General features: G+C 45.2%; 2 protein-coding genes across 3 annotated transcripts in view; one reads left to right on the forward strand and one right to left on the reverse strand.

The window, feature by feature from the left end:
* The window catches only part of LOC117502911 (kunitz-type protease inhibitor 1-like), a 10,654-nt gene extending 6,413 nt beyond the window's left edge, over positions 1-4,241 (reverse strand). Inside the window, exons 1-4 of the mRNA XM_034162057.1 lie at positions 3,772-4,241; positions 3,044-3,204; positions 2,816-2,957; positions 1-136 (exon numbers count right to left, since the gene is read on the reverse strand). The exon at positions 1-136 is cut by the window's left edge and continues 35 nt beyond it. Of these exons, the coding sequence (XP_034017948.1) occupies positions 1-136; positions 2,816-2,957; positions 3,044-3,204; positions 3,772-4,132 (800 nt within the window). The 5' untranslated portion in view covers positions 4,133-4,241. The remainder of the gene's footprint in view (positions 137-2,815; positions 2,958-3,043; positions 3,205-3,771) is intronic.
* Positions 4,242-7,504: 3,263 nt separating this feature from the next.
* LOC117502910 (serine/threonine-protein kinase PAK 6-like) lies at positions 7,505-21,449 on the forward strand. Of its 2 annotated transcripts, XM_034162056.1 has the most exons (9): positions 7,505-7,609; positions 12,309-12,510; positions 13,100-13,336; positions 15,749-16,846; positions 17,326-17,459; positions 17,705-17,831; positions 19,836-19,961; positions 20,032-20,166; positions 20,288-21,449. In XM_034162056.1, the coding sequence occupies exons 3-9, from the start codon at positions 13,130-13,132 to the stop codon at positions 20,453-20,455; spliced, it is 1,995 nt and encodes a 664-aa protein (XP_034017947.1). In that variant the 5' UTR covers positions 7,505-7,609; positions 12,309-12,510; positions 13,100-13,129; the 3' UTR covers positions 20,456-21,449. The 2 variants fall into 2 exon arrangements, with proteins under 2 accessions (XP_034017947.1, XP_034017946.1); XM_034162055.1 differs by lacking the exons at positions 7,505-7,609; positions 12,309-12,510 and having other exon boundaries at positions 13,059-13,336.
* Positions 21,450-22,608: the final 1,159 nt, after the last annotated feature.

Below are 22,608 nucleotides of genomic sequence, written 5' to 3' on the forward strand. Positions count from 1 at the left end.
TCGGACAGGAAGTTGTTGTGGTTCTGTTTACAGCCTCCGAACACAAAGTGCTCACAGCTCCCAGTGGCAGCGTTGAACCACCACCGAGTAAACGCCGCTCGACACGGGCCGACCTTGACCGGAGCCAGACAGAACACTGACACACACAGAGAAAGGAGTCAAAACCAGAACCAGAACTCGGACTGCTTCCTCAGAGGGGTGGAGTTTGTCGGCACCTGGACCCTCACCTCAGGTTCAGAAACTGGTTTCAGTTTTTGGGTGTGCTGTGTGTTTGTGTACAGCTGTAACCATGGTAACCATATACTTGCACCTCTCTGAGAAACACTCCCGGATTCTGATCAGTCACTGAAACCTTTCAGAATAAAAGCCCCGCTGAACGTCTACTGTCAGTTAATCTGGTTTGTCCAGTTTCTACATCTCACAAAACTGATTCACAGGCGGCTCAGTGACACTCAATGCAAATATTACAGCTAAGAACACTACTGCATATAGTATTTATAGTCCAAAGTACTGCCACCTACTGCCGTCACAAAAACAAATCAATAAATTGATAAAAAAAGAAAGAAAAAGGAAGCTGTTAACCAGTAACTGCCCCACCCACTGGATGACCTCAGCAGAAAGGTCATCTGGTACCTCTCAGGTGTCTTGGACGCAGTTCCAGGTACTAGTTCTTCTCAAATCTCTGTTTAACTTAATATAGAAAATACACAATGCTAGAATACCCTCAGCCGTATGAGCATAAAAACAGGATACAGAATTGGAGAATAACCCTGTCGTGTCTGATGATTTGCAGAAGGTAATGCTGGATTTTACAGCCACAAATATTTGTTTTACCGGCTCCACTAATGTGTCACTGGTAAAATGGATATTTGCGACCGTAAAATCCAGCATTAAAGGACATGTCTCACCTTTTTTAACATCCCACTTAGTAAGACAACATAAAAGTACTAATGGCTGCAAGTGTCTCTGCACACGTGCTAATAATTAGTGATTTTATTCCTGTCACTCAGAGTCTCACTCGGCAATTCTCTGCATTTTTCAGTGTGTGACGCACTTCTAAGCAAAACAGAAACATCCCAATGGCTGACAGAGAGAAACGAACCTGCTCCATCCAAAAACAAAGCTTCTGAGCTGCTGTTTGAATGTGATGCTTGGATTTACAGAGAGGAGATGACACACTTCACCCCGAAACTATTAACTTTTTCAGAGTGTCGGATTTTGGAGCCTAAAGTGTGGAGACGCGCTGTTTGTTACTGAAGCTGTGGAAGTGGACGTGGGACATCTGACACTGTTTTTAACAGACTGCCTGGACACACAGATGGATTTGTTATATTGGAAAAAGTCACAATACATTAGTTCCAGGAGTTAATGGAAAAGCCCCTCTCTGGTACTTTGCGCCGTCAGATCAGTTAGCGGAGCGGAGTTCCCCCCCCACAGACCTGTTCTCTGACTTGGTGCAACGTCAAAAAAGTCACAGCACCTCATTAACATTTCATTTACCACAGACTCCATCTGATCCTGGCTGCATGCGATGAAATCTCAAGAAAAAGTTAAAATTACGTGGCCTTCTTTGTCCACCAGGAGGTTGAGCCACTGGTGTACTTTTATTTATAAGGCCATGCTTGGATTACTGCCCTCGTACATCTGTAACTTAATCACACAGAGAAGTGTTGATTCTTATGGTTTGCGTTCCAACAAACATTTGCTACTCTCTGTTCCTTATGTCCGCACTGAAACTGGAAAAAGGTCCTTCACCTTCTCTGCCCCTTCTTCATGGAACACTTTGCAAAAGGACTGGAAACTTACAGAACTGATCACATTAAATGACTTTAAAGCCAGACTGAGAGCACTTGAGACAGCCTCCTTCACATGTACTTGTTTTAATTAATTTATTTGTTATACTGTAACTGTATTTTTATTGCTGCATCTTGGCCAGGGCTCCCTGGAAAAAGAGGTTTTTAATCTCAATGGGACTTCCCTGGTAAAATAAAGCTAAAAACAACAACAAAAATTACTCAGTTCTCTGTGTGGAACAGAGACACTGTGCGCAAGCTGGGTGATGTGCACATCAGTATTTACATGTAACACTTCAGGGGGAAAAGCATTTATGGAATGTATTAATTAAAAGTTTAAAAATGTTTGTCCAACATCTTTCTGTGTAAATATCTCATGTTACAACGTGGAGACCTGCAGCTTATAGTCAAGTGCAGCTTATTTATGTACAATTTCTTTTTTCTTGTTAAAATTGGTGGGTGCGGCTAATATTCAGCTGCGCTCTATAGTCCGGAATTTACGGTATACCAAATACAAAACGGGCGTATATTTTGCCACAGTCAACGTGATATTTTATGGTCGGAAATCTCACACAATTAACCAATCAAATTTGCAGAACAAATGTAATTGGATTAGAATGTGACCTTTTGACCTCTTGAAATAGGTCAAGGTTAGTCCTCTTTGAACTTGTCCAAAGTCTGTGTCCCAATAATGTTCCCTGTGAATCTGAAGACTGTGGCAGTAACAGGACTGGACTTATGCTGAGCACAGACAGACGGACGGACACAAAGTCTTCATAATACCCAACGACCATATTTGAGGGGGCGTGGCATAATCGGATCATCTTAATTTAATCAGGTTCATGTTTAAATTTAATTCAAAACAAGAAAACAATCAGGTTTAAACCGGTCTATTGATCGACTGATGCTGATTTTCCTGAACACACACAGCTGCCGAGTGCTTTTGAGCAAACCCACACCTTGGCCTGCGGGTGGTGCTAGGGGAGGCAAGTCATTAAATGGGACTTTCCTTGAGTACTCACAGGCGCTCTGCTCGGGGCCGAGAACGTGCACGTTGACCCTCGCCGAGCCCGACTGGCCTTTGGAGTCGGTGACGGTCAGCTGGAAGACGTTTAAGCCGGGCTGCAGGTTGGACACGCGCACCTGGTCAGGTAAGTCCGTCGTCTGAAGGACGCATTCAGAAAACAACAAAACTTTATTTAGTTACATGTCCTCAAAGCCCCACCCCCCTGACTGAACAGCTGTCCTACCTCCATCTTCACGCCAGTGAGTCTGGTCAACTCACTCCAGTGGTAGTCAGTGATGTGAGCATCACCCAGTGCCAAGCTCTCGCTGCCATTTAAAGTCACCACCACGCCGGGCTGGACCACCACGTTCCAGCCAGCATTGGCGATGGGCGGAGCCAACTTACCTACAATTTAGCCAAAAATGAACAAAGGACACACACACACACACACTTTACAATCTACAATCACTACAGGTCATTAAACTCTGCCTCTTCCATGGACATCAATTTGTCACATACAAAACATTTATGAATATTTACTTCATTAGTTATAACAGCTGATTGTTGCAGTTGTGAACACATGGTTCCATTAAGGGGCGGGGCTTAACAGACTGCAAGAGCTGCACATTTCCACCCTAAATACCTGAACTGCAGGTACTATGACTTCTGACCCCTGTGCAAGAATTACTATCCTGCGTTACTACAAATAGTACTGTGTGGTACTACCATGACTGGTAGGGGAGGTGATGGTCTAGTGGTTAAGCGTTGGGCTTGAGACAAGAGGATCCTTGGTTCAAATCCCAGCCAGAACGGAAAATCACTAAGGGCCCGAGTTTCTCCCGGTGTGCAGTGAGTACCTTGTATGGCAGCAGCCTCACACTGGGGTCAATGTGAGGCATTATTGTAAAGCGCTTTGAGTGTCTGATGCACTGGTACAGTGTGGCCCTATGATCCCACAGGTGTTGGACTTACTGGGTCCCTGCAGGTATTTCTGGAACACAGAGGCCCGGATGTAGGTGGTGAAACCAGCCTTGTTGACGAACCTGCACACGAACTGGTTTCTATAGAGACAGTTGAACAGGCTGCAGGTTCGGTTCGGATGGTCCTGGTCAGACTCCAGCAGCGCCAGGTTGCAGTTCTTCTCCGCGCAGCACATCTTCTCACAGTCGGTCGCGGACTGAACCGGACTGGAGAACAAGAAGAGCGCGCCGCTCGTCACCGCGTCCTCCGCGTCCAGGACAAAGTCCTGCGGACCGGCGCGGAAGCGGCCGCGACAGTCGTCCGCGGCGGCCGCGTGCAGAAGGAGGAGGAGGAGCAGAAAGGAGGTCACCATGCTGCTGTTCAGCGAGGAGAACCGGAGCCGGTACAGCCACAAACACCGAACCGATGACAGAGGAACGAAACGAAGAGCTGTGCGCTCACACCAAGGCCAGACAGGTGTGTCTCACCTGGACAAGCAGGAAGTCACATCAGACACGCCTACTGACAAAATAGACACGCCTCTGCTCCACTTCGAACAGAACACTGACATCATAGAGCCGCTAAATCTGACAAAAAGCCAAAAGTTGGAATTTTTTCAAACATCAGGAATCCAAAACCTTCCAATATGACGTCATAGAGGCAAGAAACCTGTAAAAGGAGGACAGAATTGGTCAAAGTGTGTACTGCTGATTCTGCATTTGGATCCACCTGGAGAACAAATTCAGGACCAAGAGACCAAATCAGGAATCAATTTCTCTGTGTCCAGAACGCACTCTGTGTTTTAGCTAATGTGCAGGTTAAAGGTCAGCTACCTTTCTGGGAGGTCCTCCTCTGTCCACAGAGGAACGCTGGAGCTCTGACAGAGTGACCATCAGGTTCTTGGTCACCTCCCTGACTAAGGTCCTTCTCCCCCAATTGCTCAGTTTAGACGGGCGTCCAGCTCTAGGAAGAGTCCTGGTGGATCTGAACTTCTTCCATTTACAGATGATGGAGACCACTGTGCTCATTGGGACCTTCAAAGAAGCAGAAATGTTTCTGTACCCTTCCCCAGATTTGTGCCTCCTACATGTGATTTCTTAGTTTTTTATTTTTAAGAAATTTGCAAAAATGTACAAAAAAATGGAGTGTTGTGTGTAGAATTTTGAGGAAAAAAATGAATTTAATTTATTTTGGAAGGCTGTAACATAAAATGTGGCTAAAGTGAAGCACTGTGAATATTTCCTGGATGCACCATATCTCGTACATTAAACCCCGTTTATCTCGTACATTAAACCCCGTGTATCTCGTACATTAAACCCCGTTTATCTCGTACATTAAACCCCGTTTATCTCGTACATTAAACCCCGTGTATCTCGTACATTAAACCCTGTGTATCTCGTACATTAAACTTTGTTTATCTCGTACATTAAACCCCGTGTATCTCGTACATTAAACCTTGTTTATCTCGTACATTAAACCCCGTGTATCTCGTACATTAAACCCCGTTTATCTCGTACATTAAACCCCGTTTATCTCGTACATTAAACCCCGTGTATCTCGTACATTAAACCCCGTGTATCTCGTACATTAAACTTTGTTTATCTCGTACATTAAACCCCGTGTATCTCGTACATTAAACCTTGTTTATCTCGTACATTAAACCCCGTGTATCTCGTACATTAAACCCAGTGTATCTCGTACATTAAACCCCGTGTATCTCGTACATTAAACCCCGTGTATCTCGTACATTAAACCTTGTTTATCTCGTACATTAAACCCCGTGTATCTCGTACATTAAACCCAGTGTATCTCGTACATTAAACCCCGTGTATCTCGTACATTAAACCTTGTTTATCTCGTACATTAAACCCCGTGTATCTCGTACATTAAACCCAGTGTATCTCGTACATTAAACCCTGTGTATCTCGTACATTAAACCTTGTTTATCTCGTACATTAAACCCCGTGTATCTCGTACATTAAACCCTGTGTATCTCGTACATTAAACCTTGTTTATCTCGTACATTAAACCCAGTGTATCTCGTACATTAAACCCCGTGTATCTCGTACATTAAACCCCGTGTATCTCGTACATTAAACCCCGTGTATCTCGTACATTAAACCCCGTGTATCTCGTACATTAAACCCCGTGTATCTCGTACATTAAACCCAGTGTATCTCGTACATTAAACCCCGTGTATCTCGTACATTAAACCCCGTGTATCTCGTACATTAAACCCCGTGTATCTCGTACATTAAACCTTGTTTATCTCGTACATTAAACCCCGTGTATCTCGTACATTAAACCCAGTGTATCTCGTACATTAAACCCCGTGTATCTCGTACATTAAACCTTGTTTATCTCGTACATTAAACCCCGTGTATCTCGTACATTAAACCCAGTGTATCTCGTACATTAAACCCTGTGTATCTCGTACATTAAACCTTGTTTATCTCGTACATTAAACCCAGTGTATCTCGTACATTAAACCCCGTGTATCTCGTACATTAAACCCCGTGTATCTCGTACATTAAACCCCGTGTATCTCGTACATTAAACCCCGTGTATCTCGTACATTAAACCCAGTGTATCTCGTACATTAAACCCCCTGTATCTCGTACATTAAACCCCGTGTATCTCGTACATTAAACCCCGTGTATCTCGTACATTAAACCCCGTGTATCTCGTACATTAAACCCCGTGTATCTCGTACATTAAACCCAGTGTATCTCGTACATTAAACCCCGTGTATCTCGTACATTAAACCCCGTGTATCTCGTACATTAAACCCCGTGTATCTCGTACATTAAACCTTGTTTATCCCGTACATTAAACCCTGTGTATCTCGTACATTAAACCCAGTGTATCTCGTACATTAAACCCCGTGTATCTCGTACATTAAACCTTGTTTATCTCGTACATTAAACCCCGTGTATCTCGTACATTAAACCCAGTGTATCTCGTACATTAAACCCTGTGTATCTCGTACATTAAACCTTGTTTATCTCGTACATTAAACCCAGTGTATCTCGTACATTAAACCCCGTGTATCTCGTACATTAAACCCCGTGTATCTCGTACATTAAACCCCGTGTATCTCGTACATTAAACCCCGTGTATCTCGTACATTAAACCCCGTGTATCTCGTACATTAAACCCTGTTTATCTCATACATGAAATTAAAACTGAAGTGGCTTGTGAGAGTTAAATTCTTGGTGTGAGGTGAACGGGTGAGTTGTCAGTCGGCGGTGCCTGAGGGCCGAGCCAGACAAGCTGCAGCCTGCAGACTCAGACACGCTCTCATCAGTTTCGAGGCAGTTAGAGACTCACTACAACATGTTTGGTTCCTCAAATGTCACTGAACAGTTTGAATTATAAATCCAATTTAGTTGACAACTAATTTAAACTAATCAAAAAAGATCAATAAATCCAATTTATTTTCTCCATTTAAAGTTTTGTCAATCAGTGGGATATTGACAGCAGCCTCAAATCAGGTGAGCAGAATTGCCCCTGTAGGCGGGCTTTAATCTCGCTTGGATTCCTGCGTTCGATGCCACATTCATGCACTTCTGATTTTTGAGGATTTCAGTGTAAACATTGAAGGTAAATAACAGACTGATCAATAAAGAATATCAGTTATGACCAGAATTTAAACTTTGAGCCAACAAACTGTCAATCAAGTGAAACCCCACCCCTTGGACTTTTTTCTTTTCATTCCTGAAACCAGGTGAGTCAGGAGTGAGTGAGGAGGGGGAGGAGCAGTGAGGGGAGGAGGAACAGCAGAGAGGAGGCGAAAGACTTGAAGACACAAAGCATGAACACCTGGACACAGCTGGACTCCAGCGTGCAGGTGAGTCATGTTCTACTCAGAACCTTTACTGGGCCGTGAAGAACCCCCAGCTGCTTTGTGGAACATCTGTGATTGAAATGACGAGATTAGAACCAGAACATGGTCCCTTTAGAGGACAGTACAGGTTCACGAGAACCTTCAGAGAACATGTGAGCGATCTGCTTAGAACCTTGTTAGAACTGCTTACCAAGCCGGTTCTGTTGGAGAACAGTGAGCAGGTGTGTGTGTGTGTGTGTGTGTGTGTGTGTGAGTGAGTGTGTGTGTGAACCTTTGAAGAAAACACCATATGAGCCATTGAAATTCCAACACATGGTCCTGATCAAAGAACCTCCAAATATCTGGATAGTTGTTCTCAAAGAAAACTAATAATAAGAAAAATAATTGTGAACTTAAAGAAACAACAGCAGTGCACTTCATGAAAAACAGACCCAGAACATGGTTCTGTTGGACTTTGGCAGTTTATTCCAGATTGAAATGGTTCAGTGTGAGTACTTCCTTTTTAAAAAACATCTCAGCTCAGTACCTGGCACAGTTCCTGAGGTGCTAATGGAACCATTTAGTTCAGGAAAAATATGGACAGTGCCAGAGTTTTGGTGACTGATCCTCCATTCAAATATAAACCACCGAATGTTGGTGAGATCACAAAGGCTGTGACCCAGCTGAGGGTGGGGAAAACTCCAGGGATCTGTGGTCCTGGAGCTGAGCTCCTCCAGGTGGGTAGAGATGCTGCTCATCCCTACAGATTGGAATAAAGGACTTGTCCTAACCTGGAAAGGAACTACGTGGGTATTATGCTCTCTGTGCCCAGAACGGTGCTAATGAGGATTATTCTTAGCAGGGATCAGTTCCACTTACTTGCTGTTCAGCTGCTGGAACAATCTGACTTCACATCTGAACACATTCTAACTCTGTGACTAGTCACTTAATTCAAGCTTGAATTTTGACAGTAATTCTTTGCAGCAAATGTCAATTTTCGTTCAGTTAATCATGCTCCTCTCTGGGACATCCTGAGAATTCATGGGATGCCCATCATGTCCCACCTATACTGTACTGAGCGGGGCGGAGACTAAAATGAACACTGGCGTTCCTCAGGGATGTGTTGTAACTTCTATACTGTTTAGTGCGTGCATGAACTGGGTGTTGGGTCGGGTTGTGGAAACCAGTAGCTTGGGTGCTATTGCTGGCAAGGAAGGAAGCTCCTAAGTTACTGGGAAAATTCAGAGGCTCTGCCACGCCATCATGTGCAGGGTATACATCAGAGGGCTGCACACAACAATATAAATGTAGACGTTCATTCACACGTCTCTAATGGTGGTTTTGACCATGTGTGACTTCATTATAAAGTCATTCATATCAATTCATCACAAATATGTTGCTGACCAACGTATGCTTAGATCATCCATCTGAACTTCTTGGTTATTGCGATATAAAAAAAGTGTTCACTGGACATTGTTTTCCTTGACCTTTGACAAACTATTCCATCATCTAATCACTTCTCAACATCTATCCAGAGAATATTCCCACCAACATTGAAGTGAATCTGCACAGACATTTCTGAGTTATCTTACACACACACACACACACACACACACACACACACACACACACACACACACACACACACACACACACACACACACACACACACACACACCCCAGTGAAAACAGCATCCTTCTATCACAGCTTCCCTGGTGTGCAGGGTTAACAATGTTATTTCATTCATTCATTTACTGTACTTGCCTACTCCAGTCAAGGGTCACGGAGGGTGGAGCCTATCCCAGCAGTCATAGGGCAAGAGGCGGGGTTCACCCTGGACAGGACACTAGTCTGTCACAGGGACATGTACACAGACAAACACATTCACACCTATGGTCAAGAGCCACCAGTTTACCAAACCTGCATGCGTTTAGAAGTGGGAGGAGCCGGAGCACACTGAGGGAACCACGAACACAAGGAGAACATGCAAACTCCACACAGAAAGGATCAGGTGGGAAGAGAACCCACGACCTTCTTGTTATGAAACAAGAGTGATAACCATTAAGCCACTGTGCTGCCCTAAAATGATTTCAAGATTGTGAAAATACAATGAGTGTGAAAATACGATCAGTGTATTATTCACAGTCATCCAGTAGTCTGCTGCTGTGTCAGTGAGGACTAGTCTACTTCATGGTACCGCACATTACCTGCGACTGTAGTACCGCACATTACCGGCAGTTGTAGTACCGCACATTACCAGCGGTTGTAGTACCGCACATTACCAGCAGTTGTAGTACCACACATTACCTGCGACTGTAGTACCGCACATTACCGGCGGTTGTATTACCGCACATTACCAGCGGTTGTAGTACCACACATTACCAGTGGTTGTAGTATTGCACATTACCAGCAGTTGTAGTACCGCACATTGCCGGCGACTGTAGTACTGCACATTGCCGACGACTGTAGTACCGCACATTACCTGCGACTGTAGTACTGCACATTGCCGACGACTGTAGTACCGCACATTGCTGACGGTTGTAGTACCACACATTGCTGACGGTTGTAGTACCACACATTGCTGACGGTTGTAGTATCGCACATTGCCAGCGGTTGTAGTATCGCATATTACCGGCAGTTGTAGTACCGCACATTGCCGGCGACTGTAGTACCACACATTGCTGACGGTTGTAGTATCGCACATTGCCAGCGGTTGTAGTATCGCACATTACCAGCAGTTGTAGTACCGCACATTGCCGGCGACTGTAGTACCGCACACTGCTGACGGTTGTAGTATCGCACATTACCGGCAGTTGTAGTACCGCACATTGCCGGCGACTGTAGTACCACACATTGCTGACGGTTGTAGTATCGCACATTACCAGCAGTTGTAGTACCGCACATTGCCGGCGACTGTAGTACCGCACACTGCTGACGGTTGTAGTACCGCACATTGCCGGCGACTGTAGTACCACACATTGCTGACGGTTGTAGTATCGCACATTACCGGCAGTTGTAGTACCGCACATTGCCGGCGACTGTAGTACCGCACACTGCTGACGGTTGTAGTATCGCACATTACCGGCGGTTGTAGTACCACACATTGCCGGCGACTGTAGTACCGCACATTGCTGACGGTTGTAGTATCGCACATTACCGGCGGTTGTAGTACCGCACATTGCTGGCGACTGTAGTACCGCACATTGCTGACGGTTGTAGTACCACACATTACCGGCAGTTGTAGTACCACACATTGCTGATGGTTGTAGTACCGCACATTACCGGCAGTTGTAGTACCACACATTGCCGACAGTTGTAGTATCGCACATTACCGGTGAATGTAGTACCGCACATTGCCGGCAGTTGTAGTATCGCACATTACCGGTGAATGTAGTACTGCACATTGCCGACAGTTGTAGTATCGCACATTACCGGTGAATGTAGTATCGCACATTACCGGTGAATGTAGTACCGCACATTGCCGGCAGTTGTAGTACCGCACATTGCTGGCGACTGTAGTACCGCACATTGCTGATGGTTGTAGTATCGCACATTACCGGTGAATGTAGTATCGCACATTACCGGTGAATGTAGTATCGCACATTGCCGGTGAATGCCTTATTTAGATCACAATGAGGGAGACTAACCCTTGGAGAAAAACCTTCAGTTTGACACCAGTGATGATATTGGCAGAGTTCAGAACACAGAATGGTGATTATAAAATAAATACATAAATAAATAAATAAAGCAGATGATTTCAGCATGCAGGTGATACTTTTTTCAGCTCTTTGGTATAATCAACTGATTAAAAAAGAAAATAGTTTGACTATCTGTGACATCAGAAAAAGGTGATGGCATGGATTTATTTTTTTCTGAGAAACAGGTACATTCAAATCTGAAAAATGTCACGAGGGACTGAAAATATCAATTATTTTTAAAATTAAATATTGTTTCCTTCTTGAATACAGTTAGTGTGCTGTCCATTAGTAGTGTAACACGTTTTAATAAATATTACAACCATTCATACAAGGAGAAAATAATATAGTCTTACCTGTCTATTTCATCTTTAGTCTGATGAAAACGTCTGAAAATAATTTAATTTGTTGTCCTGGCTGAAGAAAAGTCCATGATGGTTTGAGTCTCTGCTGTGCTGATCCTCGACCGGCACGGTCAACTGCAGGTGTAATCTGTTCATTGCATCTGCGGCTGATGGATCAAGTCTCTCTGTTTGCGATGCAAGGTAAAAGACTGTGGAGAGCGCACTCATCAATAAAAGCGCTGTGCTCCACCTGCCAATCAAAAGGAGTCTGTTGGCGAGAATTAACCATTCTGAACACATATAAAAAAAGGTGGATCACCGACCCAAACCACTCGGTGGAAACTGGCTCTCCATCAAGCTGCTTGTGAAGCTTTGTTTAGTCATTGGGCCCTGGTGGCCACTACAGGCCGCTGTCAATCATTGGTTTTACGATGTAAAATTAAGACCTTTTGGTTGCTCCCGTGTTTGCACTCGGGGTCACGTTGAATTGGCACAGGTTTTACACCGGATGCCCTTCCAGGCGCAACTCCACATTACATGGAGAAATGTGGTGATTTTCTATGTCTGTAATGCAAATATGAACTGGATCATTATCAATAGATAAGCCAACAGGCCACATGTCTTAGTAAATATTAAATAATTACACCTCATATAACACTTGGATCTGTGTCTTTTTGTTTAAGTGTTGTCATATTCAGGGACAGTGTGTGCACGTGCATCATCGTCATCATCATCCACACGGACGCTGACCCCTCCCACCTCTGACAGGATCTCAGGTCATCAGCGCCACCCTGAGCAAACAAGAGGAGCTGCTTCATCGTCTGTGTGTTTGTCTGCAGGACTTCATCTGGACCAGCAGAGGTGGAGAGACCCAGAGACAGACAGGTGAGACAGACAGGTGTCACACAATGTCTCAGCCCTCAAGAACAGCATTTTTAAACGTTACTTTCATTTCATTAAAAAACAAACAAAAAGCAGACTTTTGGATTGATTGATTGACAGTAATAAACATTTATTAACAAAAAAAATTAAAATCATGTCACTTAATTTTGAAGGGAAACCTAACAAAACATTTATGCTTTTCAACACACACACACACACACACACACACACACACACACACACACACACACACACACACACACACACACACACACACACACAGGTGAGAGTGTGAACAGACTTCATAAGTGTTGAGTTTTTCTGCCCCCTAGTGTTCAGATGTGGTTTTAATGTCTGTTCTGAGGCCTGCCGCCGTGCGTTCCAGGCTGTGATGTCAGCTGACCTCTCATACAGGTGGTTTGGCCAGTTTATGTTTGAAGAGGATTTGAGGAGAAGGTCATGTGACTCAGTTGAACAGGAAATGAAGGAGCTGGTGTTTGACGCCACCTCAGTGTGTCGGGTTTTTCTTTACGCATATGTGGACGTCATTATGCCTCAGTCACAGATGTTCACCTCCTTCTGCCTCCCCCAGGTGTTGCTGCAGCCCTGCTGCTTGGCAGGAATGTTCCACCGCAGGAAGAAAAAGCGCAGGCCCGAAGTTTCAGCCCCGCAGGATTTCCAGCATCGCGTTCACACGTCCTTTGACGCCACCACAGGTCAGTACATCGGCCTGCCCCCGCAGTGGCAGAGCGTCATTGACACGCTGAGGAGGCCACGCCCCCTGGTGGACCCATCTAGGATCACAGAGGTGGAGCTTGGACCCAAGAAGGTGAGGCGAAGATGCGCTGGGAGACTGATCAATAAGAATCTGAAAAATATTTTTTAAGCACAAATTTTTGAACCCTATTTAAACTACAAAAGGTTTTTGTTTGGATAATGTAATTATTTTTTGTAAAAAAACAAAGTTGTGATTTGTCTCCATTTTTACATTTTTGCTGCTCTAGTTTGTAACTGATGCTGATTTATTTAATTTAAAAATGTGGCAACGCCATTCGTCATTAAAGGGTTAGATCACGTGACACCGGGTGACCTCAGCCTGACCTCAAGTGCTCATGATGATCGTTTTCTGCATATAATGTCCTTGAGATGTCTCAACACATTGTTTGTGATGTTTGGTGACACATTATCAAAACCCATATTCATGAGTGCATGAACGTGCGTGACACTTTTGCGCCCATGAGTGCGGCGCTGAAGGTGAAAAATCATGTGCTGATTAAAACAGATTAAAACAGATGCTTTTTTAAAAAAGCTTGAAAATGTCAAACATATTGCCATGGTGACATCTTCAGATAATGCTGCATTCGTTGGTGCTGGGATCTCTGGGTTTCCTCTTTTTTTCCTCAACCATGAACTCAACATTTGGGGTCATTCCTCAAATGTTGATAAAAAGAATTCATTTTCAAAATTATTCCAAGGAGGCATTCGATGTCTAGGGGTGGACAATATCACTCCAAAATTACATCAAGGAAATCTGTGGTAAGATTTATTACGATATTGAAAAACCCTAACAATGATCGGCAGGCTGATGCTGCGCTCACATTCAGATGTGATTAGTTTTGTGATGTGTGCTACAACGTGAAATGCAAAATTGCACTGAAAAAGCAAACTGAAAATATGCTGAACGGAAATGCGTTTCTCAAAAAAAAAAAAAAAAGTAATAATTAGCAGGACTTATCCATCTATTGCAGTGACGACTACTGGAATTACAAGTCCAAAGGTCATGTCAGTGCTGACTGTGTGAAGTGGAACATCAGTTCTACGACCTTCAGCTTCTTCCGTCTGGAGTGTGTGTGTGTGTGTGTGTGTGTGTGTGTGTGTGTGTGTGTGTGTGTGTGTGTGTGTGTGTGTGTGTGTGTGGGTGGGGGGGGTGTCACTCTCGCTACTGACTGAGGGAGGGGCGGAGCTATGTTACATACATGCACACAGCGCTCGTTTGTTTGCTGTGGAGGAACTGTCACACTGTGAAACCGGTCAGCCTGGACACTGAGTGGATTTTACAGCCTTGCAGCTTCTGCAGCCGTCAGTGGACAGACAGCACGAGTGTCCTCAGACTGCGGCTCACTCCCTCTCCTCCCTTGCTCGCACAGCTGACAAAAGACAGACGCTTGCTCATTTCTGCAGAACAACGCCAGCGGACATCTCTGTAGCAACATGCTTGATGTTATCAAGATGGGGCCTCATGTACAAAGACGTGTGGATTTCCTGCTGAAACATGTCATCCACTCAAACCCAGAAACTGGCGTAAGCACAAAACTACTCAGATGCATCAAAGTCTGTGTACGCATGGATGCAAGCACGTTCTGTTTGTACATCCCACTGAATGTGGAATTGAGCGCACATGCACCCAAGACTGGCCACGCCCATATTTAAATATGCAAATCCATGTAAATAGGCCCTTGGAGCTGGGATTCTTCGTGCCATCAGATCAGTCAACATGAACACAGAAAAGAAATTATACAGAGTGTGAGTCACAGATGACACATGCAGGGATAGTTTATTTGGTACCCTGTTAAATGTAATAAATAGCAAGTTAGTGGGTGTGTGTGAGTGTGAGGCTGCAGCCGCAGTGAGCTCACAGCAGCGCGCACACACGGAGGTTAAAACACGCACTGTGCCAGGAAGCAGTTTGTCTTTTGAAATAATTATGCAAAAAAGAACCATATGACTGCTTCATTATTTCTGCAGTCTGCACATGAAATACTGCAAGGAGATTAAAGAGAAGTCTTTTTCTTATACTGAAATTCTGTTTTAGGTTTCACATGTTAATTCTGTACAAAATAGAAGGTATTTTGATGTAACATTAAAATGTATTTACACACCCCTGTTTTAAATGACTCGTTTAATAACTACATCAGAGTCCAGCAAACAGTTTTATGTGTTTAACTTTTTGGATGAGGGGGCGGGGCCAGAATCGGAGACACTGGTGAGCCTGTGCGGTGACCCGAGTGACCTCCATGGACAGAAACGGAGACACAGAAGGTACTGGTGGTGGGTGTGTTCAGAGGTTTACAGTCTGACACTCCGTGTGCTGGTCCTCCATGAAACATGATCTGATTTCCATGTGGGTATGTGCATGAATCCCGTGACGCCTCATGTCTGCAGACTTTTAGCAAATCCTTTCAGTTTGTACGTTGTAGAATGAACATAATGTAATGAATGACTGTACACTGTGTATCTGCAGACAATCGTACGGGGGAGTTTCATCGGTCACGGAGACTACATTTCCCACGTCATCGCAGAGATGAGCCGAGTGTCTGTCTCCAGCTCCAATTCTCTGCGCAGGAGCAGCCCGTCGTCACGGAAACGGGCCCAGTCAATGGGCCCTCTGGGAGAGCTGGCAGAGGACGAGTCATGTCAGTACAAGGAGCTGAAGACCAACAGCAGCAGCTCCAACTACTGGCAGGACAGGATACGTCAAGTGCGCAGCGAGAGCGGTAGCCCCACACTGGGCAGGAGGACGAACACAACACTGCCAGCGAATGGCGTTCTGCCACTAACCAAGTCAACCTATGAGTTTGAAGAAGCAAGTCAAACTCCAAAAGCTGGGATGAGATCAAGACAGAGGCCAAAGGACACACATTATGCCCGCAGTGAGGGGGCAGGGCTAACAGACTGGCATAGTCAGCCAGGTGGTGTCACCAGACGAAGGCCAGCATCTGTCCACCAGAACCCATGGGTGTCAGAACCCACCAACAGGCCAAACCCAAAAGTCAAAGCAGCTGTCACTCATCTCCCAGACCTTCTGTCTTCCTCCAGAGAACCTCCAAGAAGGCCTCACTCCTCCTATGACCTGAAGACCTCCTCTTCGCCATCCCACCTACCACTGCCAAACCTCACCAGCAGTCCAATTACAGGTCGAAGGTTGAAGCCTCGACTTCCTCTCCCCTCAGCGGGTGCAGCCGTCCCAGGTGCACCTACAGTCGTACCAGCCCTCCGACCCACAAGCCTCTCTCAGCCCCACTCCTCACCCATCGGTTCCCCAACATGCACCCCACTGCACATTAGCCCCACCTCCAACCAGCCTGCCCAGCACTTCAACCACGCCACAGCAGGACCTGAGGCCGGGCCTCCAAGAGTGACACATGAGCAGTTTAAGGCAGCACTGCAGATGGTGGTGGACAAAGGAGATCCGCGGACAATGCTGGAGAACTTTGTGAAGATCGGCGAAGGCTCGACAGGCGTGGTGTGTATTGCTCATGAGCGGCACAGCGGTCGTCAGGTTGCGGTGAAGATGATGGACCTGAGGAAGCAGCAGCGTCGGGAGCTCCTGTTCAATGAGGTAAAGTTCTGACCTGTTCTGAGAATCTTCTTCTTCTCTGTTTTTGGCGTTGGACGTTCTTCATGATAATTGTCTGGGTTTGAGACCAGAATAAAATCCGGGCTGAAGAACATTGCTGAGATGGATCAGGAGGACTCAGGAATCAAACCACAGACTGGTTTGGTCCAGTTCCCCAACTACACTCAAAACATCACATTTAACATCCTGAATTATCTTCTGGATCCTCTTGTGTTTATGACCACCAGGGGGCGGTAATGAATATGACTTTTTTTCTTTTGAATCAGTGGTTATAAAGGATTACATTAATTAAAGAGTGTCACATGACAGCTGAAGGTAGCAGAAGGCACCTGTAGACTTTATGTATGCGTGACCTCCGGCTTGGTGACCTCCAGCTGTCATGTGACACTACATGGTACTTGAGCCTCCCTTTTGGATGCTGAAGATGGCGCCTGTCGACCTGTGTCTGATTTTGGTCTCAGGTGGTGATCATGAGGGACTACCGGCACCAGAACGTGGTGGAGATGTACCGCAGTGCTCTGGTGGATGAGGAACTCTGGGTAATCATGGAGTACCTGCAGGGCGGTGCTCTCACCCACATTCTCAGTGAAACCAGGTGAGCTGAAGTCAGAGAAAAAGACCATTTGGCCCCGCCCACTCACTGCTGTACGTGAGCTGTTTTTAGGTCACAAGAAGGTAAACGAGTTATTCAAGCAGATTTTTCACTCACAAATTTGGTGAAATTTTGATGCTTTGGTGAACCGACAGGTGAAAACCAATGCCCTTTGGTGACCCTTCATGAGACAGCAACATCATAATGATGATGTAGTGAAGATGTCACTCACTATGTGTTTGTATCAGGCTGAGCGAGGAGCAGATGGCCACCGTGTGCGACAGTGTCCTGCAGGCGTTGTCATACCTTCATGCTCAGGGCGTCATCCATCGTGACATCAAGAGTGACTCCATCCTGCTCACACTGGACGGCAGGGTAACGGCTTCAAACCGCTTCACTCAGGCAACCTGAAAGGGGCAGCGGGTCAAACCTGGGTCTCATTTGATCGACTGTTTCATTTTTAATTAGTAATGAACCACACACACACACACACACACACACACACACACACACACACACACACACACACACACACACACACACACTCATCTTCAACCACTTACTCCAATTAAGGGTCACGGGAGGCGGAGCCTATCACAGTAGTCACAGGGTGTGAGGGTTCAACCTGGACCTTTTTGCTGTGAGGCAACAGTGCTAACCTCTAATCTGCCATGCCGCCGTAATAATGAACCAGTGAGTCGTTTAATCTCTGTAAGGTGAATTTTAGGACAGAACAGCTTTTCACAATAAGAATCTGAGTCATGTGAATGTTAATCCAGTTTAGTCCACCTAAAGACTCCAGATAGGACTGTGTTTTAGTCATCGTTCTGTTTGTAAAGAACCTTGTAGTTCTTAGTTTGCCCCTCTGATTTTGGTCTGCTTGAGGTTTCTTCCTCATCGAGTCCAGAGTGGGTTGGTGAGGTTTGACCTTAAGGCAGTCTCACTGTGATTTGGTGCGATATAAATAAAATAAATTGAATTTGTCTGACCAACATTTCATATTTTCTCTGGAAAAATTAAACAATCCCTGAACTGGTGATTCAAAGATTTGACTATTTCAGGTTGTCTCATTGACATTTAAATATATTTAATTATAACGTCTGTAATGCCGTGTTCCTAGCCCTGGTCCTCAGGAACCCCAGAACCTGCATATTCTTTGTCTGTTTGTGCTCAGCCACTCAGGAGATGGAAAATATACAGGTTATGGGGACCCTGAGGACCAGGGTCTGGAACCACTTATTCCTTTGGATTCCTGTTTGATATGTTTAATGTTTTCTGACATTTGACAAATTAAATTGTTCACTAATCAAAAACAACAGACTTACTGGAACTGAACATCAGCTGATGGAGCAGGGATGGGGAGATCCTGAGAATTTGCTGAATCCCTAGAAGTTGCTGGACATCATCTCAGCCGGCCGACAGATACTGGTGTTCCTGAAGACTGTGTTCTGGCTCCAACCCCGTTCAGTTCTTGCATTGATCATGTTGTGGAGGCCAGTGATTTCAGCATTTTTGTTGTTGAGACAAGGTTTACTGACCCTTACACCGTGGACAACAGAGTGAGCTTTGTGGAATCAATGGATGCTCCAACTACAGGCCAGAAGCTGAGTGAGGAACCAGAGAAATCAGTGTCTGGGTTTGTGATGGTCCTGGATCCAGACACAGATCAGGCTTCCAGTCACTTCCTGCACTCATCCATCAGACGTGTGTCTGTGGTGAAAGCTTTGAACTTGAAGAGATAATCAATGATCTCCGCAGGGACCTTCATGTCTCTAGGTCCACAGTGTTCTAAAGTCACTTGGGAAGTGAAGGTCCAAGACTTCAGGGCCCTGGTGCTTCCTGAGACTGGACTCTAACCAGTGTCCTCAGGTGAGGACTGGATGTCTTTGGTCCCAGGTCTCTGTGGAGGATCTTTGAGTCCTACTGGAATGACTTTGTGTCCAATGAACAGTCACTTAGTGAGATTCAGATGAGGAGGATCACTGACACTGTGAACATCAGACACCACATTTAGTCCATGTGGGGAGTTTCTCTGGACATGATCCAGGACACGGGTGTCTCCGTGCTGAGGACCCCAGAGACTGGATGACAGGGACACGCCCATGTTTCACCTGCTAAGGGCACGCCCACATTTCACTTGGCTGTAGCAGATGGCAAGGTGGCGAAGAGCTGGTTGTCTGGGTGGTTGCCCTCCAGGACCCCGGTGGTTTTTGTGGTGTGGTTGATGTGGTGATGATGAAAATTGTGGCAGTAATAAAATTGTTTTTTTTTTTTAGTTTTACCATCTTTGCGTCAACAGTTTTTTTTTTGTCACCAGGCAAAAAGAATGTAAGTAAAAACAAGTCAGTGAAATCAATCAAAGTGCATCTCGTCCTGCAGGTCAAACTGTCAGACTTTGGATTCTGCGCTCAGATCAGCAAAGATGTCCTGAAGAGGAAGTCTCTGGTGGGGACGCCGTACTGGATGGCACCGGAGGTCATCGCCAAAACACCATACGGCACCGAGGTAACGAAAGTGAAGAAGCACTCTCAGATTGCACAGAGAGCAAACTCACATGAGTGCCCCCGTGTGGCAGGTGGACATCTGGTCTCTGGGCATCATGGTGGTGGAGATGGTGGACGGAGAGCCGCCCTACTTCAGCGACACACCCATCGCCGCCATGAAGAAGCTGAGAGATGACCCACCACCAACCGCGAAGAACATCCACAGGGTCCGGACACGCACAACATCAAGAGTCATCGAATAGAGTGTTGTCATGGCAACCGTCTTTGTAAGCTTGGATGTAAACCGTGATTGGCCGCGGTTTGATTTGGCGCTCTATGTTCCCACAGGTCTCGCTGGTTCTGAAAGACTTCCTGGACCGGATGTTGAACCGGAACACGCTGCAACGCTCCAGTGCTGCCGACCTCCTGCGACACCCATTCCTGCTTCAGGCCGGCCCACCCCACTGCCTGGTGCCCCTAGTGGAGCAGTATCGCAAGCGCATGTCTCTTTGTTGAAAACACAACTGGCATCCCAGATTTAGCGTGATGATGTCAGAACTTCACTGTGTCACGTGACATGCGGGACTCTAACCCTGACCAGGAACCGCCGATTTTCTCTGATTGGCTAACACCAATTCCTCCTGCTCCTAAAAAGACAAACACTGTGAGGTCAGTTTCCTGATGGGACAGGAAGTAGAATTTATCTCAGGGAACAACAGTTCACATCAGGTCAGCAAAGTTTAACCTTGACCTGTCACCAGGGGCGGGGTCAGCCAGAGGCTCATCATTCCTTATTAGTCAGTATGGAAGCCATTATGTACATCAAACCAATCACATTCCGGTGTTACTTACAGACACACCCACTGATGCTGCTCATCAGAGCTTCAGTAATCAATCAGGTGTCGCCACGTTCAGGTTGGAAGGTGGCAGAACAGGAACATTGACCTTCAAACTTTCACCTTAAGGAGACCTCACCCTCCTGATACCAAGAAACGACAGTCACATGACCCTGACATTCAGGCACACATTTTATCATGCTAATATTTACTGTTAGCAGGTGCACACCACTGCAGCATGCTAATGCTAGCATTACAAATGGAGCAGCACAACACAAAAGACATAAACCTGTTATGACTGTCAGGTCAGCATGCTAACATCAGTACGTTAATGCTAACATGATAATGTTAGCGTGTTTCACTGTCAGGTCAGCATGCTAACATCAGTATGTTAATGCTAACATGATAATGTTAGCGTGTTTCACTGTCAGGTCAGCATGCTAACATCAGTACGTTAATGCTAACATGATAATGTTAGCGTGTTTCACGTCAGGTCAGCATGCTAACATCAGTATGTTAATGCTAACATGATAATGTTAGCGTGTTTCACTGTCAGGTCAGCATGCTAACATCAGTATGTTAATGCTAACATGATAATGTTAGCGTGTTTCACTGTCAGGTCAGCATGCTAACATCAGTACGTTAATGCTAACATGATAATGTTAGCGTGTTTCACTGTCAGGTCAGCATGTAACATCAGTACGTTAATGCTAACATGATAATGTTAGCGTGTTTCACTGTCAGGTCAGCATGCTAACATCAGTATGTTAATGCTAACATGATAATGTTAGCGTGTTTCACTGTCAGGTCAGCATGCTAACATCAGTATGTTAATGCTAACATGATAATGTTAGCGTGTTTCACTGTCAGGTCAGCATGCTAACATCAGTATGTTAATGCTAACATGATAATGTTAGCGTGTTTCACTGTCAGGTCAGCATGCTAACATCAGTATGTTAATGCTAACATGATAATGTTAGCGTGTTTCACTGTCAGGTCAGCATGCTAACATCAGTATGTTAATGCTAACATGATAATGTTAGCGTGTTTCACTGTCAGGTCAGCATGCTAACATCAGTATGTTAATGCTAACATGATAATGTTAGCGTGTTTCACTGTCAGGTCAGCATGCTAACATCAGTACGTTAATGCTAACATGATAATGTTAGCGTGTTTCACTGTCAGGTCAGCATGCTAACATCAGTACGTTAATGCTAACATGATAATGTTAGCGTGTTTCACTGTCAGGTCAGCATGCTAACATCAGTACGTTAATGCTAACATGATAATGTTAGCGTGTTTCACTGTCAGGTCAGCATGCTAACATCAGTACGTTAATGCTAACATGATAATGTTAGCGTGTTTCACTGTCAGGTCAGCATGCTAACATCAGTACGTTAATGCTAACATGATAATGTTAGCGTGTTTCACTGTCAGGTCAGCATGCTAACATCAGTACGTTAATGCTAACATGATAATGTTAGCGTGTTTCACTGTCAGGTCAGCATGCTAACATCAGTACGTTAATGCTAACATGATAATGTTAGCGTGTTTCACTGTCAGGTCAGCATGCTAACATCAGTACGTTAATGCTAACATGATAATGTTAGCGTGTTTCACTGTCAGGTCAGCATGCTAACATCAGTACGTTAATGCTAACATGATAATGTTAGCGTGTTTCACTGTCAGGTCAGCATGCTAACATCAGTACGTTAATGCTAACATGATAATGTTAGCGTGTTCACTGTCAGGTCAGCATGCTAACATCAGTACGTTAATGCTAACATGATCATGTTAGCGTGTTTCACTGTCAGGTCAGCATGCTAACATCAG

This window comes from Thalassophryne amazonica, chromosome 21, assembly GCF_902500255.1.
Source record: "Thalassophryne amazonica chromosome 21, fThaAma1.1, whole genome shotgun sequence".
Classification (NCBI taxonomy): domain Eukaryota; kingdom Metazoa; phylum Chordata; class Actinopteri; order Batrachoidiformes; family Batrachoididae; genus Thalassophryne; species Thalassophryne amazonica.